This window comes from Phocoena phocoena, chromosome 3 (genome assembly GCF_963924675.1).
Source record: "Phocoena phocoena chromosome 3, mPhoPho1.1, whole genome shotgun sequence".
Taxonomy (NCBI): Eukaryota; Metazoa; Chordata; class Mammalia; order Artiodactyla; family Phocoenidae; genus Phocoena; species Phocoena phocoena.
Genome location: NC_089221.1, coordinates 173290821 through 173318809, shown reverse-complemented (window position 1 = coordinate 173318809; position 27989 = coordinate 173290821). Strand labels below are relative to the sequence as shown.

The 27989-nt window shown below is 57.3% G+C and overlaps 1 protein-coding gene across 2 annotated transcripts; it reads right to left on the bottom strand.

The window, feature by feature from the left end:
* Positions 1-114: 114 nt before the first annotated feature.
* On the bottom strand, positions 115-27989 carry SHC2 (SHC adaptor protein 2). 2 transcript variants are annotated; one of them, XM_065874159.1, is made up of 13 exons: positions 27516-27989; positions 13304-13374; positions 11541-11601; positions 11298-11417; positions 10742-10795; positions 10562-10613; positions 10348-10474; positions 9026-9182; positions 8315-8377; position 6665; positions 5297-5440; positions 3172-3482; positions 115-243 (listed from the first exon to the last, which is right to left on the bottom strand). In XM_065874159.1, exons 1-13 carry the CDS (start codon positions 27987-27989, stop codon positions 115-117), a joined length of 1764 nt encoding a protein of 587 aa, XP_065730231.1. The 2 variants fall into 2 exon arrangements, with proteins under 2 accessions (XP_065730231.1, XP_065730232.1); XM_065874160.1 differs by lacking the exon at positions 5297-5440.

The window sequence follows — 27989 nt, the reverse complement described above, 5'->3', positions numbered from 1 at the left end:
CACTGAAAGCCACTGAGTTGTGGGTGAATTATGTGGCGTGTGCATCTTAGTGTTTAAGATGAGAAAAATCTGGCAAATGGGGGCTGGGAGCCCACGGGGCCGGACGCACCTGGCTCAGGGTTCCCGCCTGACGACACCACGCAGGTGCAGCTCGCTCTCGGCGGCCACGATGGGCTGCCCGTTCTGCAGGTGGTAGTCGATCAGGTGGCTGATGCTCTCGAAGAGCACGTCCTTCGTCCGCACCTGTGGGGCCAGAGGCGTCAGCATCACCACCACCAGGAGCTTGTCGGAGAGGCAAACTCTCGGGCCAGCCCCAGACCTGCTGACGGGGAGCTGCGTCTTCACGAGCCCTCCGACAGCTCGCGCTCAAGGCTGAGAACCACTGGGTCAGACACTTCAACCACAGAATCAGCCTCAGAATTCCAGAACTACGTGTGGACACAGGCTCCAAAAGCACCAGCACTCTGGGGCCACGCTTCCTGTAGCGGGTTGAATGGTGCCCCCCCCCCCCCCCCCCCCCCCCCCCCCGCCAAATGTATGTCTACATCTTAACCCCTGAAACCTGTGAACGGGCTCTTGTTTGGAAAAGGCCTCTTTGCAGATGTGATTAACATGAGTTCACCTTGATGGATAAGGAAGGTGTGGTCCACAGGTACAACGGAATGCTACCCGGCCATAAAATAGAATGAAATAACGCCATTTGCGGCAACGTGAATGGACCTAGAGATTACCACACTAAGTGGAGTAACTCAGAAAGAGAAAGACAGATATCGTATGATAGCACTTCTGTGTGGAATCTAAAATATGATGCAAATGAACTTATTTACAAAACAAAAACAGACTCATAGACACAGAGAACAGGTTTGTGGTTGCCAAGGGGGAGCGGGGTGGGGGAAGGATGGATTGGGAGTTTGGGATTAGCAGATGCAAGCTATTATACATAGAATGGATAACAAGATCCCGCTGTATAGCACAGGGAACTATATTCAATATTCTGGGAAAACCATAATGGAAAAGAATATAGGAAAGAATGTATATACATATGTATAACTGAGTCACTTTGCTCTATAGCAGAAATTAATACAGCATTGTAAATCAACTATACCTCAATTTAAAAATTAATTTTAAAAAAGAGTAAAAAAGGATGAGTTCATCTTGGATTACTCAGGTGGCCATAAATCCAGCGACCGGAGTCCTTATAAGAAGAGAAAAAGCTTGGACACAGAGACACAGGGAGGGGCCACGAGAAGACAGAGGCGGTGACTGGGGTGATGTGTCCACAAGCCAGAGAACAAGAATTTCCGGCAACCATGAGATGCTGAGGGGGAGGCCTGAACCCAATCCTCCCTCAGAGCCTCAGAAGGAACCAGCCCGGCCAACGCCTTGGTGTCAGACGTCTGGCCTCCAGAGCTGGGAGAGAATAAATCTCTGTGGTTTTAAGCTGCCTGGTTGGTGATCATTTGGGAGGGCAGTACTAGGAAATGAATACACGCCAGGTGTCTTGTAGACATGGATCTGAAAATCAGAACCACCGAATCTAAAAACCACCTGCATCTTAGAATGAGAAAATCTTAGCATCCTACGTATAGACCTGGACGCAACACACACCCGCTGGCCGCCAGCTGCCAGACATTCATGGGCGATGCCAGACTCGCTGGGCACAAGTCACCAGGGGAGCGGGCTGGCAACGCACATGCCTGGGCCCGCGGCAAACCACCCATTTGCCAGGCACTGGGGACAGGACCTGGGAACCTGCGTGTTAACCAAGTATGTAAGGAGGTTCTGAAGCTTCTATAGCGTCTCTCATCCTGGAGATCTGTTTACCCGAGAGGGAATTAGGCCTGGGGGAGGGCTGACAGCACGCCAGGCTGAGGTCACAGCTGTGAACACTGCGATCAGACACGAGTGAGGAGGTGGCTCAGGGAACTGACAGAACAGGGGCCTGGAGCCGTGGCCCCACCTGGGCCAGGCCACACAGTCGCCACCCCCGTGTGCCCCGTATAGGGCACGGAGCACACGCAGCCCCCCAGGGCGGCGCCGAGGATTCAGCTGGAGGTGGTGAAAGCATTTGCTAAACTCTGAGAAGGCCCTTAACACCCCACGCTCCTTCTCACCAGGGAAACACAGTACAAAGCCCAAGGCCCTTGGACAATGGAAAACCCTTCAAAACCCTAGCACTCCTTGTAGATTGGAAAATGCCTTGTAAACCCCAAGATGCTTTAGGAGCTATAGAATATGCCAAACCTCACTGACTCAAGGCGGCTGCAAGATGTATCACAATTTATGTACCACAAGGAGGGGAGAAAACCTCCAAGTTCAGTAATGATAAAAGTGATGCAGTTGGGCTTCCCTGGTGGCGCAGTGGTTGAGAGTCCGCCTGCGGATGCAGGGGACACGGGTTCGTGCCCCGGTCCGGGAAGATCCCACGTGCCGCGGAGTGGCTGGGCCCGTGAGCCACGGCCGCTGAGCCTGCGCGTCCGGAGCCTGTGCTCCGCAACGGGAGAGGCCACAACAGTGGGAGGCCCGCGTACCGCAAAAAAAAAAAAAGTGATGCAGTCGATGGTTTAAAAAAAAATCAAGACTTTAGAGATGTCAAAATGAGAGGAAAGTGTGTACCAGAGGGTTGGAGCAATTCCGTAACTTGCAGGCAGGCCCTGAAACTCCCTTGTAAATGGAGACGTGCTTTGTGAACCCTCAGATACGTTGGAAATTGAAACGACCAAATTCATCGCTCAAAGAGATCACTGTTTGCAAGATGCGTTAGCAATGATAGAATGTGGGGGGAAAAAGTGCATCTTGCAAATGATGGAGTATGGTACTTTGTAAGTCCTAAAAGGCCTTGAGATTGGAAAAGGTTTTGTAACCCCTCTAAATGCTTTATAGACTAGGAAGTCCTTTGTAAAACCTGAAAGTCTTCTAAAACTGCAAAATACTTTGTAATTCTAAAATACCTGGTAAAGGGAAACAGAGTAAAGGGCTCTGTAATCTGAAACATACTTCATTAAACCTAAAGGGCGCTTAAAAGGCGGGCGCCTTGGGCTGAGGGGACAGGCCAGGTCCCTTCCCTGCCCAGCCCGGCTCCACACCTGCCCCAGGCCCCCCACCCCCACCCCACCCCACGCAGCCTCCGGCCCCCTCCCCACCCCTGCCCCGCCCCCACGCCCACCTTACCACGCCTTCGGGGTCCACGAGCAGCAGGTGCTTGGGCTGTCCTGCGTGCATGCCGGTGAGGACATACTGCCCCGGGTTGGTGACGCTGTCCCGCACAAGGAAGTCCCCGTCCACTCGAAGCAGTTTCTCCGCCGCCCGACGGCTCATCTGGCCGTGGTACCAGGGCTCCTGCCGCAGCTGCTCTTCCGTGGGGGCGATGGGGGCCCGGCGGGTCGGCGGGCTGGGCCACTGGTCCTCCACGGGAAGGGGGGCTGCCGCCGGACCCGCGGCCACGGAGCACTCGTGCAGCCTCAGGGCATCCTCGAAGGGTCCTGTGGGCGAAGACCGTGCGGGAGGCGGGGGGCAGCTGCCTCCAGCGGGGAGGGAGGGGCCTGGGCTGGGGGGACCTGCTCCTTCACCTTTTATTGGTTCTATTAGTAACGCAATATATTCTCTTGGATCTTCTAAGCATGTGCAAAGAACGAGCATGTCTTTCTTTCCAAGGTGCACACCTACTTCTTTTTCTTGTCTTGTTACACTGGCTTCCTTCCCAGTGTTTATGCCTCTTGTTTCAACAGCTCGTCTGACCGCACTGGCCAGGGCCTCCACTACATGCTCCACCTCGGTGGTAGGCAGGAGGCATCCCTTTCTTTTCCAAACTCTTAATGGAAAAGCTCCGGATGGTCTTCCTAAGTTTCCTAAGGCTCCCAGCAGGCACCACTGTGACACCGTGCAAGCCAGTCACCCTCTCTGAGATGTGGCCGCATAGCTCAAACACCCTGGAGTGCAGTCGCAGCCCCGACCCCTGCCCTGGCGTGTCTGTGCTCTGCCTCCACCCTCCTTCCACTTCTGGTCCCTCCGGATCACTCCTCCCTGACTCCTCCAGTGACCTAGGGGAAGCTGACCCAGCCTCCCCCTCCCAGGACACGTGACCAGTCCTGGCCAATCAGCATATTCATCTCGCACCCCTGGCCTAGTGATTGGCTGGGGGATGAGCACATGACCCAAGGAGGGCAAATCAGAGGCAACCCCAGGATTTCTAATGGCGCCTGGCAACAAGCATCACTTTCTCCACTGGGGTTGCTGGACCATCCGGCTGGTCACCCAAGGGGACAGCCTGCCTCAGAAGGAGTTCACACCCGGAGCACCTCCTTTCCCATCTGAAATTGCTGTGGGGGCCAGCAGGGCCACAGCAGGTGCAGGTGTCATGTCACCGCTGTAATGACAAGAAATCGAGTTGTCGGTGGAGGGAAGGAGGCTTTGCAAACTGTGAAGGAAGACATTTCCAGGGCTTCTCTGGTGGCGCGGTGATTAAGAATCCGCCTACCAATGCAGGGAACACGGGTTTGAGCCCTGGTCCGGCAAGATCCCACGCGCCGCGGAGCAACTAAGCTCGCGCGCCACAACTACTGAGCCTGCGCTCTAGAGCCCGCAAGCCACAACTACTGAAGCCCGCGCGCCTAGAGCCCGTGCTGCGCAACAAGAGAAGCCACCACAATGAGAAGCCCGCGCACCCAACGAAGAGTAGCCCCCGCTCACGGCAACTAGAGAAAGCCCGCGTGCAGCAACAAAGACACAACTCAGCCAAAAATAAACAAACAAACAAATAAATAAATAATACTGATGTTGTAGGAAAGGAGGGTATTTTGGACCCAAACCTCCTCCATCAGGCTGAGCCCTCCCTCAGGCTGGGGCATCCCAGAGGGAAGAAGGAATGGCCTCCACCATCAGCCAGTCACTTTATCAAGGTGTGGATTAGGCCTACCTCCTCCGACTGGGGGTTCCCCATTAGGCTGGGATTTCCATTTTAAGGGGCTTGGGCTTCCTGCCTCAGACCATGGAGTCACATGAAGAGGGAGCTTAAACTCCCTCACCAGACTGGGGAGACCCAGAGATGGGGAGCTAGGCCTCCTGCAGACTGAGGCGTCCCACAGAGAAGAGATGCCTGAACGCCCCCCATCCCTCTCTTCCCCCTCAAGAGACTGGAGGGTCCCACCGAGGAGGAAGTACCATAGGAAGCACACTTCTCCACCCCAACCCTATAACCTGGGGAGAAGTGCCAAGGGGAGGACGCAGGGCATCTCCCATCAGGCCACGGGCTGCTCGGGCCCGGCCTCCTCCAGCAGGCTGGCTCGCCCCCACTTACTCATGTCGAACAGGTCCTTCTTGGGGCTGTCCTCAGGCTGCAGGGTCTCCGGGCCGTCCAGACCTTGCGTGTTGACGTACAAGTGGTCCTCGTAGTCTCGCGGGCCCCGCGGGTCTGCCTGCACGTAGCCATCCCCGGGCGGGGCTGGGGTTGGGGAGCCGGAGTGGGGTGGGGTCAGCCGAGGGACCCCAAGTACAAGGGCCCTGGAGGGCAGCCCCGCCCACACCTGTCTACCTCCAGGAGGGAAGCCCCGCCCTTTTGCACAGCAGGGTTAGGAGTGAAAAACCGCATAAAAGCGCGGGAGCTGTGCAGACGCGGAGGTCACGGGGAGCCACGCCCCCAGCCCCCCCCCCACCCACACACCTACGCCCGTCTGCCAGGCAGGAAAGCGGCCAGGGGGCCAGAGCTTCCCAGTTTCAAGGGAAGGCAGGAACCCCAATGTTTATGTTAAATCTCTACGTTTAAAACATAATAACAGGGCTTCCCTGGTGGCGCAGCGGTTGAGAGTCCGCCTGCCGATGCAGGGGACACGGGCTCGCGCCCCGGTCCGGGAAGATCCCACGTGCCGCGGAGCGGCTGGGCCCGTGAGCCATGGCCGCTGAGCCTACGCGTCCGGAGCCTGCGCTCCGCAACGGGAGAGGCCGCAACAGTGAGAGGCCCGCGTACCGCAAAAAATCATAACAATAAAATTCTGCTCTCCCTGTAATTATGTTATCAACATCATACATGGGCAGGTCATTTGTTTGCTTCCGTTCTATTTTAGGCTTTCCTTTCTTTTCTCAGTTTTGTTTTTGAATGTATAAAGCATTCACATGGTTCAACAACACCATGAAAAGGTATCCTCGGTGGAGTTTCTCCCCGGGTCCCTCAGCACCTCGGTCCAGATCTGCTGGATCCTCACCAGTTTGCCTCTGCCCTGTTCCCAAGGCCTCACCACCGTGTATTATCAGACTGTTGGATTTTCGCTGACGCGGTAGGTGAGAATGGCATCCTGGGGGAACTTAATTTCCATTTCTCTTATTCTGAGCAAGGTCCAGCATCTTTTCCTATGTTCAAAGGACACGTGTGTATTTTTTTTTCCCCAGAAGTGTCAATCCATTTGTAAACGTCTCCATTTTTAATCGTTGGCAGGGAAATAATGACCTTTGAATACACCGTGGCCAAATGCAGCCCGAGGGCCCGCAGCCACGATCTCTGCTTTATGCCAATTATATCCTTAACCCTCGCAGACACCTGGGCTCATACATCGGCTCCACCCTCTGTGGGCATGAGCAAGTAAGGTCACCTCTCAGTGCCTCAGTCTCCTCCTCTGCAAAATGGAGAGAATGGGAGTAGCTTCCTCACAAGTAGGGGTGAAGATGAAACCACCCTGGGTGGTTGATGGGGGCCGAGGGGCCTCAGCCCAGGCTTCCCAGTCTTCACAGAGGAGGCACAGATTCTCCCGGCCTCTTATAATCAAGGTGAAGTGAGAAGGAAGAAACCTGGGTTGCAGGAGTCCAAAGAGAGAAAATTTCTGGGCATTGGAGCTGGGGCATTGACATATTGGTAGGAGTTCTTGGCCAGAGACTTGGGAAAGGCATGATAAGAAGTGATAACATCATGTGCAAAGGCTCAGGGGTAAGAAATGCTAGTGAGACCTGGGAGTCAGGCCTGAGCAGCCCATGTCCCAGAGAAATAGCTGACCAGGGCCAGATGACGGCTGGGCACCTGCTGGGCACCCAATGCCACGCGTGTTCTTTAACCACAAGCTCCGGGAGCCAGTAGGGTTCTGATGCTCGGCAGTGAAATGCCCAGATTGTTTGGGAAGATCTAAAAAAAAAAGCCCAACACATGTCAGTACGGCTGTGAGGGAACAGGCAGCCACAGCAGGGCTGGTGGGAAAACACACTTCCCGGCCACATCGGGGAGCCAACTGGCGGCTTCCCTACCGTGGCTGACGTGTGCACTCCATCCACAGCTCAGCATCCGTGGGAGGGACACACGGGGGGGCCCAAGGGGCCTGCCACCCATCAAGCGGGGGCCACGTCAATAAGGAACTCCAAGGACAGGGGACTAGCACGCAGCCGTTCAGAAGAGCACACGGACGCAGCCAGAGCCCCAGAGAGACCGAAGGTGTCCGCGGCCTGCCTCGGGGTCCTGACTTCTTTGGGGGGCCTGTTGGTAATAAAGGCTGAAAGGAGACACAAAAGTGCCAGGGGGGTGAGGTCACGACCTCGGAGCTGGGGCAAAGGGGATTTTAGCCTTCTCTGTCGCTGTAAGTGTTGTATAACGTTAACATTTAAATGGCTGAAAACTCTACCACTTTGTTAAAAGCCCATGATACCTGGTGGGAATGTAAATCGAAAGGGCAGCTGTGTGACTTGTATCACGTGGAACAGCGGCCACCGTCCCGGGTACGGATTCTACGGAGGCCCTTGAACAGAGCTGAGTGGTGGACGCTGTTGTGGCGAATGCCTGCGAAAAGTGCCCAAATGTCTGAGCGAGGACGGTCCTTCACGTGGCAGGGAGTATGCCGTGGTGAAAAAGAAGGGGGGGCGACTGCCGTGCCCCGACGTGGGGAGGATTCCAAGCTGGGTTGTTACGAGGGGAAAGCAAGGTGGAGGGGTAGATAGCACGCCACCGTCTAAAAACCGGGGAAAGCCATGTATGTCTGAGTTGGCTTGAAAGTGCATGCAAAATTCTGGAAAAAACATGGTAACTACTAACCGCGGTTACCTGATTAGGGAGGTGGATAAAACAAATGGGGCAGGGAGACTGACTTTTCACCGGATGCCTTTTTATACTCTGGTGCTTTGAACCACGAGATGCAGTACCTATGCCCAAAATACAAGGAAACTGGTCTGCACAGAAAAAAAAAAAAAAGCAGACGCTGTCTAATCTCTAAGAGCGTGGGGAGGGAATACAATCTCGCCGGTGAAAGTGGAGTGACCCAAAGAGTGGAAGCAGTGTGAGGGGCGGTGGGGACCCAGGGGGAGGGCTGGGCCCCCCCCCACACACACAGCCCAGAGAGCAGCCTACCGTACCTGAGGGGCCCACATCCCACTGCGGGCCTCGGGCGTCTCTTCGAGCAGGAGATGCTCCCTGAAAAAGAGAGCAAGGGGTCCTCCGGCAGTGTGCAAGCCCAGATCCCAATCTCCCACGGCAACCCTCCTGATTGGCCTGTAGCACCCCCTCTTCCCAGCACAGCACCCCAGTCTCCCACACCAACCCTCCTATAAGCCAGATTTGAAGCTCGGCTCTGAACCCATCCCCCGCTCCCTGGCCTCCGTCTGCCCGCGCGCCCACCACGCACCTCTGCTGCAGCCTCATGGGCTGTCCCCACTTGGAACGCCTGCCCCGGCACATGCTGTCGCTTGCACCTTGATGCCCTTCCCTGCACTGCTCTCCTGGGTGACGCCTATTGACCCGTCAGGGCCCAGCCCAAACCCTGCCCTCAGGGACATCCTCCTGACCAGGGCTGGTCAGTCTCCCTGGGGTACGTTCCCATTATCCTCCTTGGAAGCCCTGATTCAATCACTGCTGTACCCATTTCCTCAATGTCTGCGATGGGAATCCCGTCTGAAGTGTCAAGAATAGGGCTGAGCAGATCTGGGCAGCTTGGGGAGGGAGGAAGGAGGTGGGGACGGCACAAGAGACCCTCCTCTAGGATCCCGGAGGACAGGAGCAGAAGGAGGGGCTGGGGGTCAGGCCCCCCTGGGACACCCTCCCCACGAGGTCCCAGAGGCTGACCTGGCCAAGGGCCCCAATGGCACAGGGCTGCTGCGCGGGGGTGAGCCTGGAGTCCACCAGCCCGCCCAGGGGCGGCTCCTTCCCGGGAGTGCGGTTGTAGTAGCTGTGTTCTATCTCATCCTCGTCCCCCCAGGCCGAATCCTCCGGCCCGGTCAGCCTGCGGACACAGAGCCAGCCAGGGGAGCACAGGCCCCAGCACGGGACGGGGAAGGGGCTGGCTCCCAACAGGGTGCCGAGGACTCCAGGCCCAGGGACCCTGACCGCCCCCCATCAGCTGAGCGGTGGCACCGGGAACTGTTGCTGATGGAGGGTCTGGGTGCCCCTTTCTGTCCATCAAAGGGGATTCTGCACGAGCCTCAGCACTTTGGCTGAACCAAGCAGGGCCTCAGAAAAGCTGGTCTCCGCCCCCTTTGCCCACGCCAGGCTTGCACCCAGAACCCGGAAGCCACGGCTTAGGGTGGCGACACCCCTCAGCATTGAAAACGCCCTCGCCCTGTGGCCCTGGATGGCGCCTTTGAAATTTATGCCATGGAGACTCATCCAGGCAAGTGTGGTTCCTAAGAGCAAAAGACGGGAAGCCGCTGACTGCCGCTCAGTCAGGGAGGGACAGCAGGTCGCAGTGGGGGGCCCAGAGGAGGGCCCTGCAGCCCGGGGAGGAGAGGGGCTGAGGCCGCCACAGCGTGCGTGTGCGAGGGGCGTGCAAGCCCATGCGAGGGCCACAGCTGCGCACGCCGGCCCCTCACCGGTGCATATCGGACTTCTAACAAATTCATTAATTCACTACTTATTCTAGCCAATTCCTGTCCGTCCAGATATTTAAATAGCCGACCGCAGGCCACTGCCTGTCTCTGCCAGCCCAGGAGCCGCGGACGGTTTCTACACTTTTACGCCGCAGAACTGTTAAATGGCTAAGAAAACATCCGAAGAACACCATCTGATGACGTGTGAAAGTCAGACGGAATTCAGAGTTTGGGGTGTCCATGAATAAAGTTCTGCTGGCACACAGCCCACCGCCGATTGCTCACACATCCTCCTTGGCTGCCTTCCGCCACAATGGCTGAGACAGCAGGGCGTGCAGTCCGGCCCTTTGCAGAAGCGCCAGCCACCCCCGTGCAGACTCATGACGACAGTGTGACGGCCACCCCCCGCCAACCAGTTCCCTGAGCCCTCACCTCAGCCGGGAGTCGGGATGTTTTTATCCCAGCTTTACAGATGCGGAAATGGGGTCCTGGTGGTCGAGCCGTGGGCCACGAGGGGCACAGAGCAGGGAGGGGACAAGGACCCAAGCCCGGGGAGGAGGGGCGGGGCGGGCAGGCCGGTACCTTCCCGGGGGGACGACAACCCTGGGGGGGCTGTGCAGGTACTGTTTGAAGCGCAGCTCGAAGGCTTGGCCCACGGTGCTGATGACGCTCTGGGCGAGGCCCTCGCAGCACTCCAGGATGTGGCAGGCTGGGGGGCGTGGCACAGCATCAGCGGGGCCTCGGCCGGCTGAACTGCTCCAGCCCAAGGGCCCCTCCCGCCCCCACCGGGCCTCACCTCTCTGGTTGATGGGGTCCTTGGCCACGTAGGCCACATAATCCACCATGTCCTGGGGAGAGAGGGCAGCGGGCGGAGGAGTCCCAGCAACGCGGGGGGTGGGACCGATGGGCACAGGCAGGGGGTCTCGGGGCTGGGGGGACAGAGGGGCCGGGAGTCCACCCCCGGTCCCGGCCTTACCGTGTCACCACCCGACGCAAAGGAGATGGACTGCATGTGGTGGCTGGCGATGATCTGGCCGAAGAGAGACCACCAGTCACCGGGCTGCCGCTTCAGGGTCGGGGGAGGAAACAGGGGCTCGGGCCGGTCACTAGACCAAGGCCACAGGGGGGCCGGAAGGACAGGAGTGAGGGGATGAGCCATCCCCTCGACAGTACGCCAGCATGACCGAGAGCCCCACTGGACGGGCAGCCCCGCAGCCAGGGCAGGACGCAGAGACCCACGGCCACGCAGCCGCACGGGAGGACAAACCCGCCCCGCGCTGGTGGGCATTCTCACACGTGCGCACGTGGGCGCCAGGCTCAGACACGTCACTACACCCCCGACACAGACACACAGACACACGTGCTAAAATCCACACGCGACCCGGTGCGCAGTTCACACCAACACCTGCACTTCACCCAAGGGCCCGCGCCCGGCATGCCTCCAGGCTTCACCGAGGTGAGTCCACAGACCCCGCCCTGGGCGGGGCTGGAGGGGCTGGCGGAGGCTGGGGGGAGGGGCGGGCGGCGCTCACCTGGTGCGTGGCGGGAACGGAGAGGTTGAGGCCGTCGATGGAGATGCTGACGGCGATGCTCATGCCGGCGAAGCGCAGGTTGCTCTTGCCCAAGATGGAGGCCAGTGCCTTGTTGGGGGCCTGCGGGGGGGCACAGGGCACCAGGAAGGCGGGCCCGCGGTGGGGCTCCAGCTGGGGCAGGCCCCGGGATGGCCATGAGCCCCCCACTCGCTCCCCCCCGGAGGCCATGGGCCCCTCACCCACCTTCTTCTTCCAGGAGCCCCGGATGCCAGGCACGGCCTCATGGAGCCGGTTGATGGCTTCCCTGTGTGGGCGGAGGAGGGAGGGGGCTTAGAGAGCTTGGAGTGGAGGGAGCAGAGGCTCAGAGGAGGCGGGGCGGGGCGGTCAGAGGGAGATGGGCTGAGGAAGGGGTGCAGTGGATCCTGAGTGGGGAGGGGCTCAGACGAGGGAGGAATGCTAGGGCACCTGGAAGCCTGGACCAGGGGCTCCGGGCTCCCAGCCACCCACCCCGTGTGCCCCGCAGGTGCCCCTGCCCTCAGCTCTCCCCCTCCAGCTCTTTCTTTCTCAGTGACCAGCGGACCTCTGAGCCACAGCCCACTTGACAGATTTGGGGGTCAGATTTGGGGTTGCTGACACAGCCCTTCAGCCTGAACCCCAAGTTCTGTGTGGCCACAGGCTGGCCAAGATTCCCATCTGTGGCATAAGGGGATGACCTCTGCTCTGGGCCCCCAGAGGCAGTGGCAGAGCCAACCCTCCCAAACAGAACGGGAGAGACTTCCATGAAACGGCTCATCCCTGCGGAGGGGCTGGAACTCTTACAAGGTCCTGAGGGTCAGATGGACACACAGAAGGCTCTCAACAATGTCGGTGCCGTGAGGGGAACCAAGCCCTCACCCCGCAGGTGGGAAGGCAAAATGGAGCAGTAGCTCCTCAAAATGTGAAGCAATCCCCCCCAGGCGCACACCCTGGAGAACTGAAAACACACGTCTGCACAAAGCCTGCCCGTGGGCAGCCACAGCAGCTCAACTCACAACAGCCCGAAAGGTAGAAAGCACCCGCACGGCCATCAGCTGAAGATGCATGAACACAACGTGGTCCCTCCACACACAGGACCGTCACTCAACCCTGAAAAGGGGGGAATCCCTGACACTCGCTGCAACGTGGACAGACCCTGAGGACACGATGCTCAGTGAGAGAAGCCAGACACAGAAGGACACCCAGGGTGTGATTCCACTGATGGCAAACGTCCGGAACGGGCCGATCCACAGACACAGAGAGCGGGTTCCTGGTTGCCAGGGGCTGGGGAGGGGGTGGGGTGACTGCTAATGGGGATGGGGCTTCCTTTCAGGGTGATGGAATGTTCTGGAATTAGATCGTGGTGATGGTTGCATAACTTGGAAAACAGCAAAATACATCGAATTGTACACTTTGATTGGGTGAACTATACCTCAATAGAGTTTTTTAATGTCTCTGGTGAATGCACTAAGTCAGTTTTCAACATGCAAAACAATGTGGGCCCCTCCTTCCTCAGCCCTGGTTGTACCCCTGACTCTACATGACTCAGGTCCAGGCAGCTCAGAGCATCATACCACCACCATGCCTTCTCTGCACCAAAAAAAAAAGCCAGGACGGTGGACATGCCCTGGTCGCCTTGGACAGGCTCCCAGCCCCTTGCGGCCCTGCCCTGAGTCTCAACCGGGAGCCAGCAGCACCGCCCCCCGGGTGCCAGGACATGCTGGGGCGTCCTCAGCACCCCTCGTGGGACCCACACGCTCTCTGAGGGATGCGCTGTCGTCTCCAGGAGATCATCTGGGGTCCGGAGACCGTGGGTGACCGGCAGGCGGGGACAGAGCTGGGACTGTGCCCCGCCCCAGATCGCTCTGACCCTGCGGAGCACTGCTCCCCAAGCCGGGAAGGGGGAGGGAACTGTCGCCGAGTCCACCACCCTCACCTCCCAGCACAGAGCTACACACCAGACCCCCCCCATCCCCGCAGCCGGGCCTCACCTGGTGAGCTGGGTGCGAGTGCTGAAGTCCAGGGAGCGCATGGAACGGAGGACTTCGATGCAGCCCATGTACTGAGGGGAGAGAGCACAGGGTCAGCGCCAGCCCAGCAGAGCCCAGCTGGGGCCTGACCGTGGATCCCAGGCCTTCCCTCCAGCGAGCCCTCCGCCCTCCCCTCCCGCCACCCTGGGCTCCAGCCCCCACCTCTGTCCTTACGAGGCCCAGCCTGGTTGCCACAGGGCCTTTGCACCAGCCAGCCCCAGCCGTCTCTTCCCCCCTCTATTTGTGGACTGGTTCTTTCCCCAGCTCCAGGCTCCCGGTCACCTCCTCAGAGCTGCCCTCCCCGACTGTAAGGGAGTTGTTCCCTGGAAGTGGTGGATTCCTCCAGGCTCAGTCCTGGCTGTTCATTTAACTGCCTGCTGTTCATTCTCTTTCTGCTCCACTAGAAGGTCAGCCCGGGAGGACTGGATGGTGGCGACCCTGTTCACTTCTGCGTCCCCAGGGTCCGGGTCAGGGTCTGCGAGCAGGCGGGACAGAGGACGTCTGGCCCGCGAAGCCCAAAGCTTTGACTGTCTGACCTTTTCCAGGGAGAGTGTGCCCACCCCTGCTCAGATTACCATTTCCACGGAAGGTAATTCGGTAATTCAAAATCTCCAAGAGACGATGCTGAGGGACAGAGAAGGCAGGAACAGCCGGGGGAGGGGTGGGGCAGGGTGGCCAGACGACGGCCACCAGCACCCTCCAACGTGCTGTCTGCACAGCTGGGAGGGAACCTGGCACAGCCATGTGCAGCGTCTGTCATATGATCTCATTGATGGGAAACGTCCAGGACAAGAAAATCCACAGGGACAGAGTGTGGGTGCGTGGTTGTCAGGGGCTGGGGAGGGGCGTAGGGGGTGACAGCTAATGGGGACGGGGTTTTTTTTGGGTTGATGGAATGTTCTGGAACTAGATAGATTTGGTGGCTGCACAACCTTGTACTAAATACCACTGTACTGTGATTTAAAACGGTTAGTGGGGGACTTCCCTGGTGGTGCAGTGGTTGGGAATCCATCTACCAATGCAGGGGACACGGGTTCGAGCCCTGGTCCGGGAAGATCCCACATGCCGCGGAGCAACTAAGCCCATGCGCCACAACTACTGAGCCCACGCACCTAGAGCCTGTGCTCTGCAACAAGAGAAGCAGCCACAATGAGAAGCCTGTGCACTGCAGCGGGGAGTGACCCCAGCTCGCTGCAACTGGATAAGGCCTGTATGCGGCAACAAAGACGCAATGCGGGCAAAAATAAATAAATTTTAAAAATAAAATTAAAAAAAAAAAAGGTTAATGGTAGGGGCTTCCCTCGTGGTCCAGTGGTAAAGAATCTGCCTTCCAATGCAGGGGACGCGGGTTCGATCCCTGGTCGGGGAACTAAGATCCCACATGCCACGGGGCAACTGAGCCCGCGCGCCACAGCTACTGAGCCTGCACACCTCAACGAGAGAGCCCGCGTGCTACAAACTACAGAGCCCATGCGCCCTGAAGCCCGTGAGCCACAACCAGAGAGACAAAAATAAACCCACAGGCCACAACTAGAGAGAAGCCCGGGCGCCGCAACGAAAGATCCCGTGTGCCGCAACTGAGACCTGACAGAGTCAAAAAAAAAAAAAAAGAAAGAAAGAAAATAAATAAATAATGGTTAATGTGAATTTTACCTCAATTTTTAAAAATATTTACTTACTTATTTGGCTGCACCGGGTCTTAGTAGCAGCACACAGGATCTTTTAGTTGCAGCACGTGGGATCTTTTTTCTTTAGTTGCGGCATGCGGGAATCTTTAGTTGTGGCATGTGGGGTCTTTAGTTGCGGCATGCATGTGGAATCTAGTTCCGTGACCAGGGATGGAACCCAGGCCCCCCGCACTGGGAGCGTGGAGTCGTAGCCACTGTGCCACAGGGAAGTCCCCTCGGCTTTTAAAAAATGATACACGCACATATGCTTTGACCCTGAAACTCCATTTTGAGGACTTCATCCCAAAGACACACCAGTCTGCGGGCTCCCTATGTGTGTGCAGGTGGCTGTTGGGAGCCATACTCCACCTTCCCCCCAGGGCTCCGCCCCCCACCCCCCACCCCCACCCCGCAGGACTGGTGCTGGGGCAGGTGCGCGGGTATTTACTGCCACCACAGCCCGGTGCGGAGTATGCCTTCCTATGCTGGCCCCGGGGTGCCCTGCCCCCGGCCGCCTGCCCCTCCCCTCCTGCAGGACTTGCAGCACTGGAGGAATAAACAAGAAATTGCAGACACCCCAAAACTTGACACATCTAGGGTTGTGAGGTCCAACCCGGGACGCCAGTTAGGTTGGAATTTCCCATAAACGATTAATATCTTCTTAGTGTATGTCCCAAATAATGCACAAGACATGCTTATACTGACAGTTGTTCGTGTTCGTGGCAACTTTACATTTAACTGGGCAGCCTGTATCTTTGCTGAACCTAAATAAATCGCGGTGCTGGCAATGGAAGAGCCTGCAGCTGTAAAAAGAGCAAGGTGCCGACTAGAAGGCACAGTGCCTTTTGTGTGGACAAGGGGGCCAAGGAGGACACACGTGTACACAGCATGTGCGGACACTGTGTGTGTGTGTGCATGCACATGTGTGGGTGACAAGCTCTAGCAGGACACAGTAGCTGCTTCTACAGATGCCGTTGGCTGACTGTAAAAGTGGCCACCAGTTCCTCCCCTCCCCCATCCAGGCCCCGGGTTGGCCGTAATGCAAGCAGCACACGGACAGGCACGGTCACCCGTCACCGGTGCTTGCTCCCCTGCTGCTCTTGGGACCCTGCGACGCTGCCGGGGTACCCTGCCTGATGACGAGACACATGGCCCACCCCCATCTCCCCAGCTGACATGGAGCCAATCGTCATGTGAAGGAGGAGACCATTCAGCCCCAGCCGACCCACAGCACCACAGGAAATAAAAAGTGTTTGTTGTTTCCATGCACTAGGTTGTGCGATGGTTTGTTACACAGCAGAAGCTCCCTAGACAGTGACCAGGAGAAGAGAGGGAGTAAGGCAAGTGAAGATCCAGGCCAAAGGGAACAGCAAGTACAGGCCAGAAGCGGGAACCAGCTTGGAGAGACCAGACTCACTCCAGTGTGGCTGGAGCAATGAGAGATGAGAGGATGTGGGACCCTGGAGCTGTGAGGGGGGCTGGGTTTCATTGTGACCAACCTGGGGGGCCGTGGGACAGCTTTAAACAGGGAGGTGAACTGATGTGTCTCACCTTCATTGGATGGATGATGGACGATGGATGGATGGAGGATGGATGGACGGATGGATTGATGATGGATGAAGGATGATTAATGATGGATGGATGATGGATGGGTGATGAATGGATAGATGGATTGATGATGGATGATGAATGGATGATGGATGATGGATGGATGGAGGATGGATGGATGGATGATGGATGATGGATGGATGATGGACGATGGATGGATGGTGGATGATGAATGACGGATGGATGAATGATGGATGGATGATGGATGGATGAATGATGGATGGATGATGGGTGAATGATGGATGAAGGATGATGAATGGATGATGGATGATGGATGGATGGATGGATGGATGACAGATGATGCAAGGATGATGGATGATGGATGATGGATGGATGATGGACGATGGATGGATGGAGGATGGACGACGGATGGTTGGAGGATGGATGGATGAATGATGGATGGAGGATGGGTAAATGATGGATGATGGATGATGAATGGATGATGGATGATGGATGGATGGATGGATGGATAGATGGATGGATGGATGACAGATGATGCAAGGATGATGGATGATGGATGATGGATGGATGATGGACGATGGATGGATGGAGGATGGACGACGGATGGTTGGAGGATGGATGGATGAATGATGGATGGAGGATGGGTGAATGATGGATGATGGATGATGAATGGATGATGGATGATGGATGGATGGATGGATGGATAGATGGATGGATGGATGACAGATGATGCAAGGATGATGGATGATGGATGGGTGATGGATGGACAGGTAGATGGAGGGACGGATAGACAGGTCCGCAGGGACTATGTGCCAGGCGTGCATTAGACATGTAGAACCTCGAAGAGAATTAGCTGTGGCCCCTGCCCCCAAAGTAGACTCTCACACTGAGTGGACAGCTTTGGTGGGTGCTGGCTGCTCAACACGTACCCTCCCTCTAACAGAGCGTGCGTCTGCGTGGGGCGTCAGTGCTGCAGGGCCCCAGGGTGTGAGGGGTCTAAATCACCCTAACTAGTGCACAGCTCATTCTGGTTGTGTGACTGAAATCCTCCCGGTACCCCAGCGCCCCCCCGGGTGAAGTGGGTGCACGACTCAACTGCACGGGAGAGGAGACGCAACACGGGTCCCCTTCCCGGAGGGTGGAGAACACACGACGAAGGCAGGGAAGGTAAGCAGGTGGCTGAAGCGCGTGCCGGGCAGCGATGACACTGATAAGCCACTTGTCGCATGCCGGGCCCTGTTCCAAGTGTGCGCACATGACCTGTCAACCCGCTCCACCCAAAGCCCGCACTACGCAGCAACGTGACCCCTCGGGAAACAGCCCCGAGGGCTCTGCAACCTGTTGGCAGTCACAGGTCGTAGGCGGCAGAAATAGGATCTGAACCCACAGCCTGGGCTCTGGAGCGTCCCCCGGCCCTGCAGGAGGCGGTGAAGACTGCAGCAAACTACACGCTCAGGGGCCAGAGGGGCCCAGTGCTGCCAGACCACCTGAAATCCAGGGCTTTTGCCTGAAACACCCCAATTCGTAAACAACGACAAGGAATTTTTATTTTTAAATAGAAGACAAAAAAAAAAGGCAGAGGTCAAATGCAGCCTTGGGCCTGCCAGGGAGCACGACCTCTGACCTAGGATCCCAAAGTCTCGGAAGGCCAGCCGTGGTGTGTGGGTGACAGCCCCAGGAGGCTCTGTCCACATGCCCAGCCTCACAGCCTGTGAGAGGGACCTTAGTGGAAGGGAACCTCTGCAGATACAGCCAGGTTAAGGATGTCAAGGTCAGACGGTCCTGGATTGAGGATCGGCCCTAAATCCGATGCCACACGTCCTCACAGGAGAAAGGCAGAGGGGGGCTGAGGGACAGACACGCAGGGAGAAGCATGTAGAGCTGGAGGCAGGGCTGCGGCCCCAGAAGCTTAGAGACAGACTCTCCTTCAGAGCCTCAGAAGGAACCAGCCAGCCGACACCTTGATTTTGGACGTCTGGCCTCCAGAACCGGGAGAGAATACATTTCTGTAGTTTTAACTGCCCAGTTTGTGGTCATTTGTTACAGCTGCCCCTGGGAGACCGACAGAGAAGGCCGGGAGGGGATCCCAAACGGCGGATTTGCAGCCCACCTTCCCCTTTGCCAACGCAGAAACAGTGGCCACCCAGAGCCGGCCCTAGGATGTAAGGGGAAAACTGAGTTACAAGTGGGAAAACTGAGGCTCAGAGCAGGAAAGGGACCCAGCCGAGTTCACACAGCACACCAGGGCGGACACAGGACGAGCACCCAGCTCACCACACTCCCCGCAGGACGCGCCACCCCTCACGGTGCCATAGGTCCTGTACCATTACTACTTAGTGTTTTCATTTTAAATAAACTCCATTTATAAACATAACTGAGTTTATTTCTGAAGGCAACTGTAGGAAACAACCCCAAAGTCCATAAACTGGTGAATGGATAAACAAAATGTCATCCGTCCACACACTGGAACATTACTTGGCCATGAAAAGGAGAGAAGCCCCGCCACTCGCTACCATGTGGATGGACCCTGAGAACACGACGCTCAGTGAGAGAAGCCAGACACAGAAGGACACACGGTGTGTGATTCCATTGATGGGAAATGTCCAGGACAGGCCAATCCACAGACACAGGGAGTGGGTTCCTGGTTGTCAGGGGACACGGAGGGGGTGCAGAGTGACTTCATGGGGACGGGGCTTCCTCTGGGGTCATGAGAACGTTCTGGAACTAGATCATAATGAGTGTTTCACAAATCTGCAAGGGCACTAAGAACCACTAAATCGTACAGCTTAAATGAGTAAGTTTTATGACACTGAATTACATCTCAGTTTTTTAAAAATGTGCATGGGGAAACAAAAACAAAAAGGAGAAAGCAAAAAAAGAAAAGAAAATGTGCATGGGTGGGAATTCCCTGGCATTCCATGTTCAGGACTCCGAGCTCTCATGGCCGAGGGCCCGGGTTCAACCCCAGGTCGGAGAACTAAAATCCCACAAGCCGCATGGTGCGACCAAAAAAAAAAAAAGTAAGAAAGAAAGAAAAAATGTGCGTGAAGAAAAGAGGAAACTGCATGTTGCTACCATAAAACTCGGGTTTGATGCCTAGCAGTGTTTCCTAATAACCATTAAAATAAACACGTAATTATCAAAATGAAAAGTGTCCATCCAGGCAGAACTGTCCATTTTTGCTAAGACGAGTTAGTGAACGTTTATTGGGCACCAGGCTGCTTGCAGAGTGTCAGAGTCCCCCTCCACAGATGCAGTCGAGGAACAGACACACAGGGCTCTGGGCGGAGGGGCCCGGATGGTGGGGACTTGGGGGGGCCGGTGAGGGGGCCCCGGGCAGCAGCGGACTGCCTCGCACACTTGAACACACCTATGTTACCCTTCCCTTTTAAAGGTCTGACCAAAAAAAAGTACATCCCCACAGATATGTGTTGATTATAACGGAAACAAATGGGGCCTTGACCAGGGAGAAACTTCACCTTAACTGAGTGCGTTAGTCTCCTGGGGGGCGGCCTCGAACAACAGAGACTCCGTGTCTCCCAGTCCTGGGGCTCGGATGCCCAGCATCCAGGTGAAGCAGGGCCGCGCCCCAGCTGGAGGCCCAAGGGAGGCCCTTCCTGCCTCTTCCAGCTACTGGCGGTGGCCAGCAGGCCTGGGCTTGCAGACACATCCCTCCGGCCCCTTCCTCTGTGGTCACGTGGCCTCTCCCTGTGTGTCTGTGTCCAGATTTCCCTCTTCTGAGAAGGACATCAGTCACACTAGATCTAGGGCCCATCCTGCTCTAGGAGGACCTCACCTTAACCTCATTGCACCAGCAAAGACCCTATTTCCAAACGAAGTCACATTCTGAGGCCCGGCGGACATGAACCTGGGGGGACGCCACTCTCCCCCGTACACCAAGCGATCAAAGTTTCCAGCAGCCGCGTCGGCATGCACGGGCACCCCTGCCTCCTGACCAGACGCACAGAGGCTGGCAGAGCTGGCCTCCATGCTCCCTGACAAAAACACACAAGGTGAGCCCGCCGCGAGCCCAGCTGAGGGCCGACACAAACTCAGGGGCAGCCTGCAAAATCGTGGGGTGCACTCCTCCAAAATCTGGGGAGCCCTGCACTGATGCTGGTCCTGGGTCCCCAAGGACTTCAGAGCATCCTCCCGGGCGTTCGCGTTCGTGAAAAGCCCTCAACGTTCACCACGACTCCAACCTAACACCATTTTACACAGAACTCGAAGCATCTAAGGGCATTTTTTCTTTGTTTTCTTTTCGACCGTGGCAAAATACACGTAACGTTAAAATTAACATTTTAACCATTTGTAAGCGCACAGCTCAGTGGCATTAAGCACATTCACATTGTCTGCAATGATCCCCACCATCCCTCTCTAGAACTTTCCCATCTCCCCAAACTGAGGCTCTGTCCCCATGAAACGCTGACTCCCCACCCCTCCCCCAGCCCCTGGCCCCCACCGTCTGCTTCCTGTCTCTGTGGATGTCACTCCCGCAGAGACCCCCTGTGCCTGGAATCACACAGTAGCTGTCCTGCGTCTGGCTTCTCTCACTGAGCGTCACGTCCTCAAGTTTCATCCACGGTGTAGCAGGTGTCGGAACCGCCTTCCTTTTTAAGGCTGAGTCATATTCCACTGTGTGGCTGGATCACCTTTTAGTCATTCATCCATCAACGGACAGCTGGGTGTTTCTGCCTTTCGGCTGTTGTCAATAGTGTTGCTACGAACATGGGTGTGCAAATATCTGAGTTCCTGCTCAATTGCCATAAGAGAAGAATACTTATCTCCTCCCTAGATGCACACACACTCACACTCACTCAACCTCACCCATATAGCCAGTCATATACTTATAATCTTCCGGCTCTTTCGGGTGTATACCAAGGAGTAGAATTTCTGGATCACACAGTAATTTTATGCTTAACTTTCCGGTACGGTTTTAATACGCATCGAATGTAATGAAACTTGAAACTATCTTGTATGTTGACAGAAGGCTTCATTGTGTGTCGTTCAGGCTTTACCAAGAGTTGCCCGCTATTTTGAGAATCACACGGCCCGCAGCAACTCTAATGGTGGTACTGGAGCTGCCAGAGTAACCCTAGAGCTGTTTGTAGCTGTCGTGTGAACGGTGGCTCTCTCTGTCGCTGTGCGCCTAGAGAAGCTTACGTGTTTACACACTGAAACATATTCTGTGTTACTGTGAATTGCTGCCTCTGTGTTTCTCCTTTTTATTGCTGTTTTGTTACCTCATATTGATTTGGGGGGGGGATAAATGTGCAGGTAGCTGTTACATATGTGATGTTCATTTCAGGGTGGAGGTTACCAAACACTAGTTATAAGTGAGCAGTGGTTAATTCAACAGTATTGCAAGCAGCTGGCCTAGGCTGGTGATTCTCAAACACGAGTGGGTGTTGGAATCAGCCGGCAGGCTGGCAAAACATCATTCACCAGGCCCACCCCAGAGTTTCTGACGCAGCAGGTCTGGGGTGGAGCCCAAGAATGTGCACCACCATTCCCCTGCCATGAATGGAGCTTGACATCTCCGGCCAGTGAGGTGTGGCGAGAAGAACGAAAGGGATGGCCTTTTCTTCCGGTGGACATGGTTGGACCTGCATGCGATACCTGGGGCCGTGGCCGCTCTTTTGTGACCATGAGGACGGCTAAGCCAGCATGCTGAAGACGGCAGTGGAAAAGATGGGAAGACCTGGGGCTTCAGGGATACGCTCAAGTCATTGAAGTAATCCACCCTGGAGCCATCCTACCCCTTGCCTTCAAGCAATCAGCTGCATTTGCAGCTAAAAACACCTGAGCACAGCTCACCTCCCAAGGTTCCCCACACACCACCACCTACGAGACCAGCCTTCAGGAAAGACTGGGCGGTGGAGACAGCCAGGCCTGGGCCCCTGGGGCAGCTCTCAGTCTCTCTGTGCCCCACTCAAAGCCTTCCTCGTGAGAAACTCGAGAGAGCGCACGGGGAGGGCACCGCGAAAAGCAGAAAGGGCTTGTTAGTAGAATTTTCGTAAAAGTGTAACAGGGAAGAAACGTTGTAGTCTATTACAAACTAATCGCTACGGGGATGTTGCCTAAAAGCTTAAATTAAACACAGCGGCCCATCTCCGGGAATCCTGCCTCCTGCGGGAGGAAGACATTAACACCTGCCCTCCGGAGGCTGACGGGAACCAGGAAGTGCTTGGCTTTAGTCCCGCCCCTTTCAGTATGGAAGAATCCTGCACGCTCTCTCAGGGAAGGTGGCTCTTTGGGACGCAAGTCCACTGTCTTCTCCAGATCAAGTCGCTATTCCTTGCCCCAACGACTCGGCTCTCGATTTATTGGCCTGTCCTGCATAGACCAGTACAAGCTTGGACTCGGTAACAAAAGGAGAAGTGCCGGGCGTGGAAACAGCCCCGATGGAAGGAAACGGGATGGATCCACAGACGGGGCAAGTATCCATCTAGACCAGAGCCGCCCAACAGGGGGGCAGAGTGCCAGGCGACCACTTGAACTTAGCTTAAAATGAAGCAAACTTAAAGTTGCGTTCTTCAGCTGCCCCTGCCCCATTCGAGTGCTCGTGGCCACACGCGGCTACCAATGGGACAGCACGGATCTGGAACATTCCACGTCCGCCTCTGGGCGGCACTGGTCTAGGCTAGTCCCACGGGCAGCTTAGGGAACGTCACAGGACACTGTCTGGGGCTTTCCGGAAAAGGCATCCTTATTCACAGAAGGACCTGGCAGGAGAGGGCTCTTTTCTGGAGGGTGAGGGGACAGAGGAACTGATCTGAGAAAGGAAAAGCACGGCAAGGGTGCTGCGTGCGTTTCTGGGGACGGCTGTGCCAAAGCCCCAAAAGCTGGACGGTTCAAAACAGCAGACGTTTCATGTCTCCCAGTCCTGGAGGCCAGACACCCCTCACCCAGGTGTCGCAGGGCCGGGTCCTCCCGGAGGCTACAGGGGAGGCTCCCTCCCGCCCCTTCCGGCCTCCGCTGTAGCTGCCCTCCTGCCTCCCTGGCCTCGAGCTGCGTGGCCAGCGTCTGCACGCGTGTCCTCACATGGCTTTCTCTCAAGGCCGCCAGTCACTCGGTCCAGGGCCACCCTAATGCAGGAGGACCTCTTCTTACCCAATGACATCTGCAAAGACCCTATTTCCAAATCAGGTTGGGGACACTATTCACCCCCAACACAGATGAAAAGAACGTGAATCCATGACAGGGTCACCAAGCTGTGAAATTAACCAACCCCGGAGCCGCCACCCGCCCGGGGCTGCTTCTCCCGTGAGATGATCAAGGTCGTCGTGGGTCTAAACTGCTCTGGGTCAGGACTGCCGCGATGCCGCTAAAGGCACCACAAGCTGCTACCACCCTCGCCGGGCTCCTCGACGCGGCTGTGCCTCCGTTTCCTCCCCTAGAAACTGGGTAGGAAATCTCAGGGTTGGAGGCTCCACACTAGCGTCTAGAAACCCAGGTGCCCTGATTGCATCTCTGCTTGCTGAGTCTCCCTTTTCTGGTCTCAAAACAGGGACCATTACAGGGTTTTGTGAGGGTTCTGTGACATCAGGTAGGTGAGTCAGCTGCCGTATTAGTTTCCCCTTGCTGCTGTAACGAATTACCAAAAATTTAACATAAATGTATTCCCTGACAGTCCTGGAGGTCAGAAGTCCGACTGGGGTCTCACGGGGCTAAATGCAGGCGTGGGCAGGGCTGGTCCTTCCGGAGGCTCCAGGGCAGCATCGGTTCCCGCCTTTTCCAGCTTCTAGAGGCGCCGCCTCCCTGGCTCGCGGCCCCTCCTCCATCCTCACAGCCAGCAGCGCAGCATCTCCCGTCTCTCTCTGCGTCTGACCCTCCCGCCTCCCTCTAATAAGGACCCTGGGATGACGCTGGACCCCCGCGGGGAATCGAGGGTCCTCCCCATCTCGGGGTTCTTAACTTAATCCCTCCTGCAAAGTCCTCTCTGCCTTGTGAGGTGACACATCCTCGGGGCCCGGGACCAGGACGGGGACGTCTTTGGGGCCGTTAGTCTGCCAACCACCCTGGTAGTTGCCAGGTGGCAGCGAGTTCAGGCTCTGAGAGGAGCCTCAGCTCTGGGTCTGGTCCTGAATTCTCACCATGTAACCGCCCTGCCTCTCTGTGCCTCAGTTTCCCCACCTTACATAAGTGGGGACACACATCCCCTCTTGAGGACCCAGGGTCGGACCTGCCTGTCCCTCCGTAATCTGGGATACGGCTGCTCCTGCCTTAACTTCACACTTCTCTGTGAACCGGGAGGGGACTCCGTGGCTCCCAGGACACCTGGTGGATGTGGGGCAGGGAGACAAGCGGCTCCCAGGGGAGGAGCAGGCCACTGAGGCTGGTTCAGGCCCCGCGGGGCCGCGCCTCTCCAGGCAGCCTGAGTCAGGGCGCCACACCCATCAGCCAGCGACTCCTGCCGGCTTGTCTCCAACATGGATGCTGTGGCCCCTTTCTCCCCAGCCCCACGCTGCCCTGGTCCATTGCATCCGCTCACCCAACTGCTCCCCAGCCACCTCCGAGGTCTCTCTGCTGCCCTTCCAGCCGCCCCCCTCCAGCCCATTTCCACAGGAAAGATCCTTTCAGTTCCAACGCTGCCCTGCGACCCTGCCTAGAACCATCCAAAGCCAAGCTTCTCCCCACAGCCCCCAAATCTTATTCCTGCTCTTGTCTCCCTCCATCAGCCCCACCACGTGGGTCTCCAGCAGCTCCCCGAATGTGCCCGCTGAGCCCCTGCCTCGGACTCTCTCTCCCCAATCGTTTCACGTCTGGGGCCGCAGTGGCTTCAGGTCTCAGCTTAAATGGCATCTCCTGAGAGGCGCCTCGCCCACCAGCCCGGCTAAAAGCAGCCACCAGTCTCTTGCTCTGACATCACTTGATTGTAATTTCTGCACAGCATCTACCAGTGCCTGCCATTTCCCTGTTTGTCTCTTATTTATTTACTGTCATCTTCTCCCTCTAGAAATCTGAGCCCCGTAAGAGCAGGGATCAGATCTTTCCCATTTCCTACGATACCATCAGCACCTGGCAGGGCGAGGCATGCATTAAATATTTGCTGCATCGATGAAAACGTCAAGATCGGGCTTCCCACGTGGCGCAGTGGTTGAGAGTCTGCCTGCCGATGCAGGGGACACGGGTTCGTGTCCCGGTCCGGGAAGATCCCACATGCCGCGGAGCGGCTGGGCCCGTGAGCCATGGCCGCTGAGCCTGCGCGTCCGGAGCCTGTGCTCCGCAACGGAAGAGGCCACAACAGTGAGAGGCCCGCGTACCGCAAAAAAAAAAAAAACAAAAAAAAACCCGTCAAGATCATTGGAATAATCCAACAGCCTGCACTTCAACAACACGAGTATCTGAATTCTGAACACTCCTAATCCCCGTGGCCGTGGCCGGTGGGCAGACACGGCTCGCCCCTGAGGGGATGTGGTTTGAAGCCCAAGGCATCACCCACAAAACATCTCACTACGAAATCAGTCTTGAATCCAGTGAAGCTGAGATTCAGCAAAAGAAGGGGCCACAGCCAAGTTAGAAGACGCCAGGAGAGAACAGGCAGACCCAGAGTTTGGGGCAGCCTGAGGCCCGGCATGTCTAACAGGCTTCCGGGACACAGTGGACCCTGCCTGGACCACACATGGACAAGAGTCAAGGCCACTGGGGGCCGCCACAACAAAGCACCACAAACTGGGGACTTAAAACAACAGAAATCTAACCCTGACCCTACTGTTCTGGAGGCTGGAAGTTGGGAATCAAGGTGTGACAGGGCCCTGCTCCCTGGCGGTGATGGGCTCAGGGGAGGGCCCTTCCCGCCTCTTCCAGCGTCTGGTGGTGGTGAGCGGCCACCCTCAGTGTCCCTTGGCTTGTGGATGCATCGTTCCATTTCTCCCCTATTGTCACGTGGGCCCTCCCGGTGCGTTTGTGTCCAAATCTCCCTCTTCTTATCCAATACGCCGCCCTAATCTAGTGTGATCTCATCTTAACTTGATTATGTCGACAAAGACTCTATTTCCAAATAAAAACCATATTCACAGGTTCCGAAGGTCATGAATCTGGGGGGATACTATTCAACGCAGTACGGGGGTGGGGGGCGAGGGGGGGAAGAGGTTGTAAAAGAACCAAAGACGAAACAACCAACTGCAAAGACACAGACCTCCAGGATCCTGGTCCCAAAAACCAGACTGAGGCGCTGTGAATACTGCCGGACCCTGGATGTGACAATGAACTGTGGACGGGCAGGGCCCCGGTGGGCCAGGGGGCCGCACGGAAGCATTTTACGGAGCGCCTTCCCCCGGGCCGACGGTTCATCAAAAACTACACACAGGGGCAGACAGGCTGAGCGGGGAGCGCGCAGCGTTCACAGGCGTGGGCGCTAGTACGGGCCGGCCATCGGCCCACGTTTCCGTACGTCCAAAAGGTTCATAATAAAACCAGGACAAATGAAGACCTGTTCCCTTACAGCACCTTCCAAGTTCCCGGAGTCTCACATCTCGAATCCTGGGGCCTAGCGGGGCCCGGCCTTTCTGCGCCCCACCTCAGGCCAAGGTCTCCGGTTCTGTAGTCTGGGAAGGAGGTTTCAGTGGGGGTCTGGGTATCAGGACGCCCCCACCCGCGTCCTCCCCCGCCACCCCGCAGACTCTGGCCGACGGAACGGGGGCTCCGCTTAACCCGCGCATGCGTGCCCCCCCTCCCACCAGCCGCCCTCTCCCCGCCCCTCCCCACGTGACGCCGTGGGAACCTGGACCCCAGTGCCTCCCGAGTGGGGGCGGCCCGCTGAGCGCGGGCTGGTGATGGGGGTCTAGGGTGATGGGGAGAGAAGGAGGGACGGAAAGAGACCTGGCTCTCGGGGTCCAGAGTGTCCCAGAGAAAGAAGTGGGGGATGGGAGCCCCTGTGCCCAGGCTGGGGCTCCGGGGAGGATGGGATCTCAGGGTCGCGCCGGCCCACTCACCCGAACGATGTAGGAGACCCCGGGCCCCAGGACCCTGGCGTCCGGGTGTAGCCAGCCGTGTGCCGGCTTGTGGATGAAGCTGCCTTTGCGGATCCACTCGTCGGCGGCGGAGTCCGGGGGCCCGGCTGCCCCCCGCGCGCCCCGCGACCCCCGCGCCCCGGCAGCCCGGCAGCGGCTGAGCGCAGGCAGGGGGCAGGGCGCGGTGCAGCGCGGCTCGCAGGCGCCCAGGACCGCCGCCGCCAGCGCCGGGATGCCGGCCGAGCCGGCCGGCTCGGGCTCGGGCTCGGCTCCCACCGCCGCCCCCGCGCCCCCCGCAGCCCGCGCCGCCGCCGGGCCGCGGCCCAGGAAGCCGGCTGGGGCCGCGAACTTCCACTGCGGCATGCGCGGCAGCAGCGCGCAGAAGGTGGTGGGCGCCTCAGGCTCCGGGGGTGCGGGGGGCGGGGGGGCCGCGCGCCCGCCCGGACCCTGCGTCAT

What these genes read in the sequence shown, in the direction of transcription:
- SHC2 (XM_065874159.1), bottom strand. Translation starts at nt 27,989, where the DNA reads ATGACGCAGGGTCCGGGCGGGCGCGCGGCCCCCCCGCCCCCCGCACCC. An exon ending in ACTCGCACCCAGCTCACCAG is followed by an intron (nt 11,602 to 13,303) that starts GTGAGGCCCGGC and finishes CCGCCCACACAG; the next exon opens with GGAAGCCATCAACCGGCTCC. An exon ending in TCGTGGACCCCGAAGGCGTG is followed by an intron (nt 244 to 3,171) that starts GTAAGGTGGGCG and finishes CTGGCCCCACAG; the next exon opens with GTGCGGACGAAGGACGTGCT.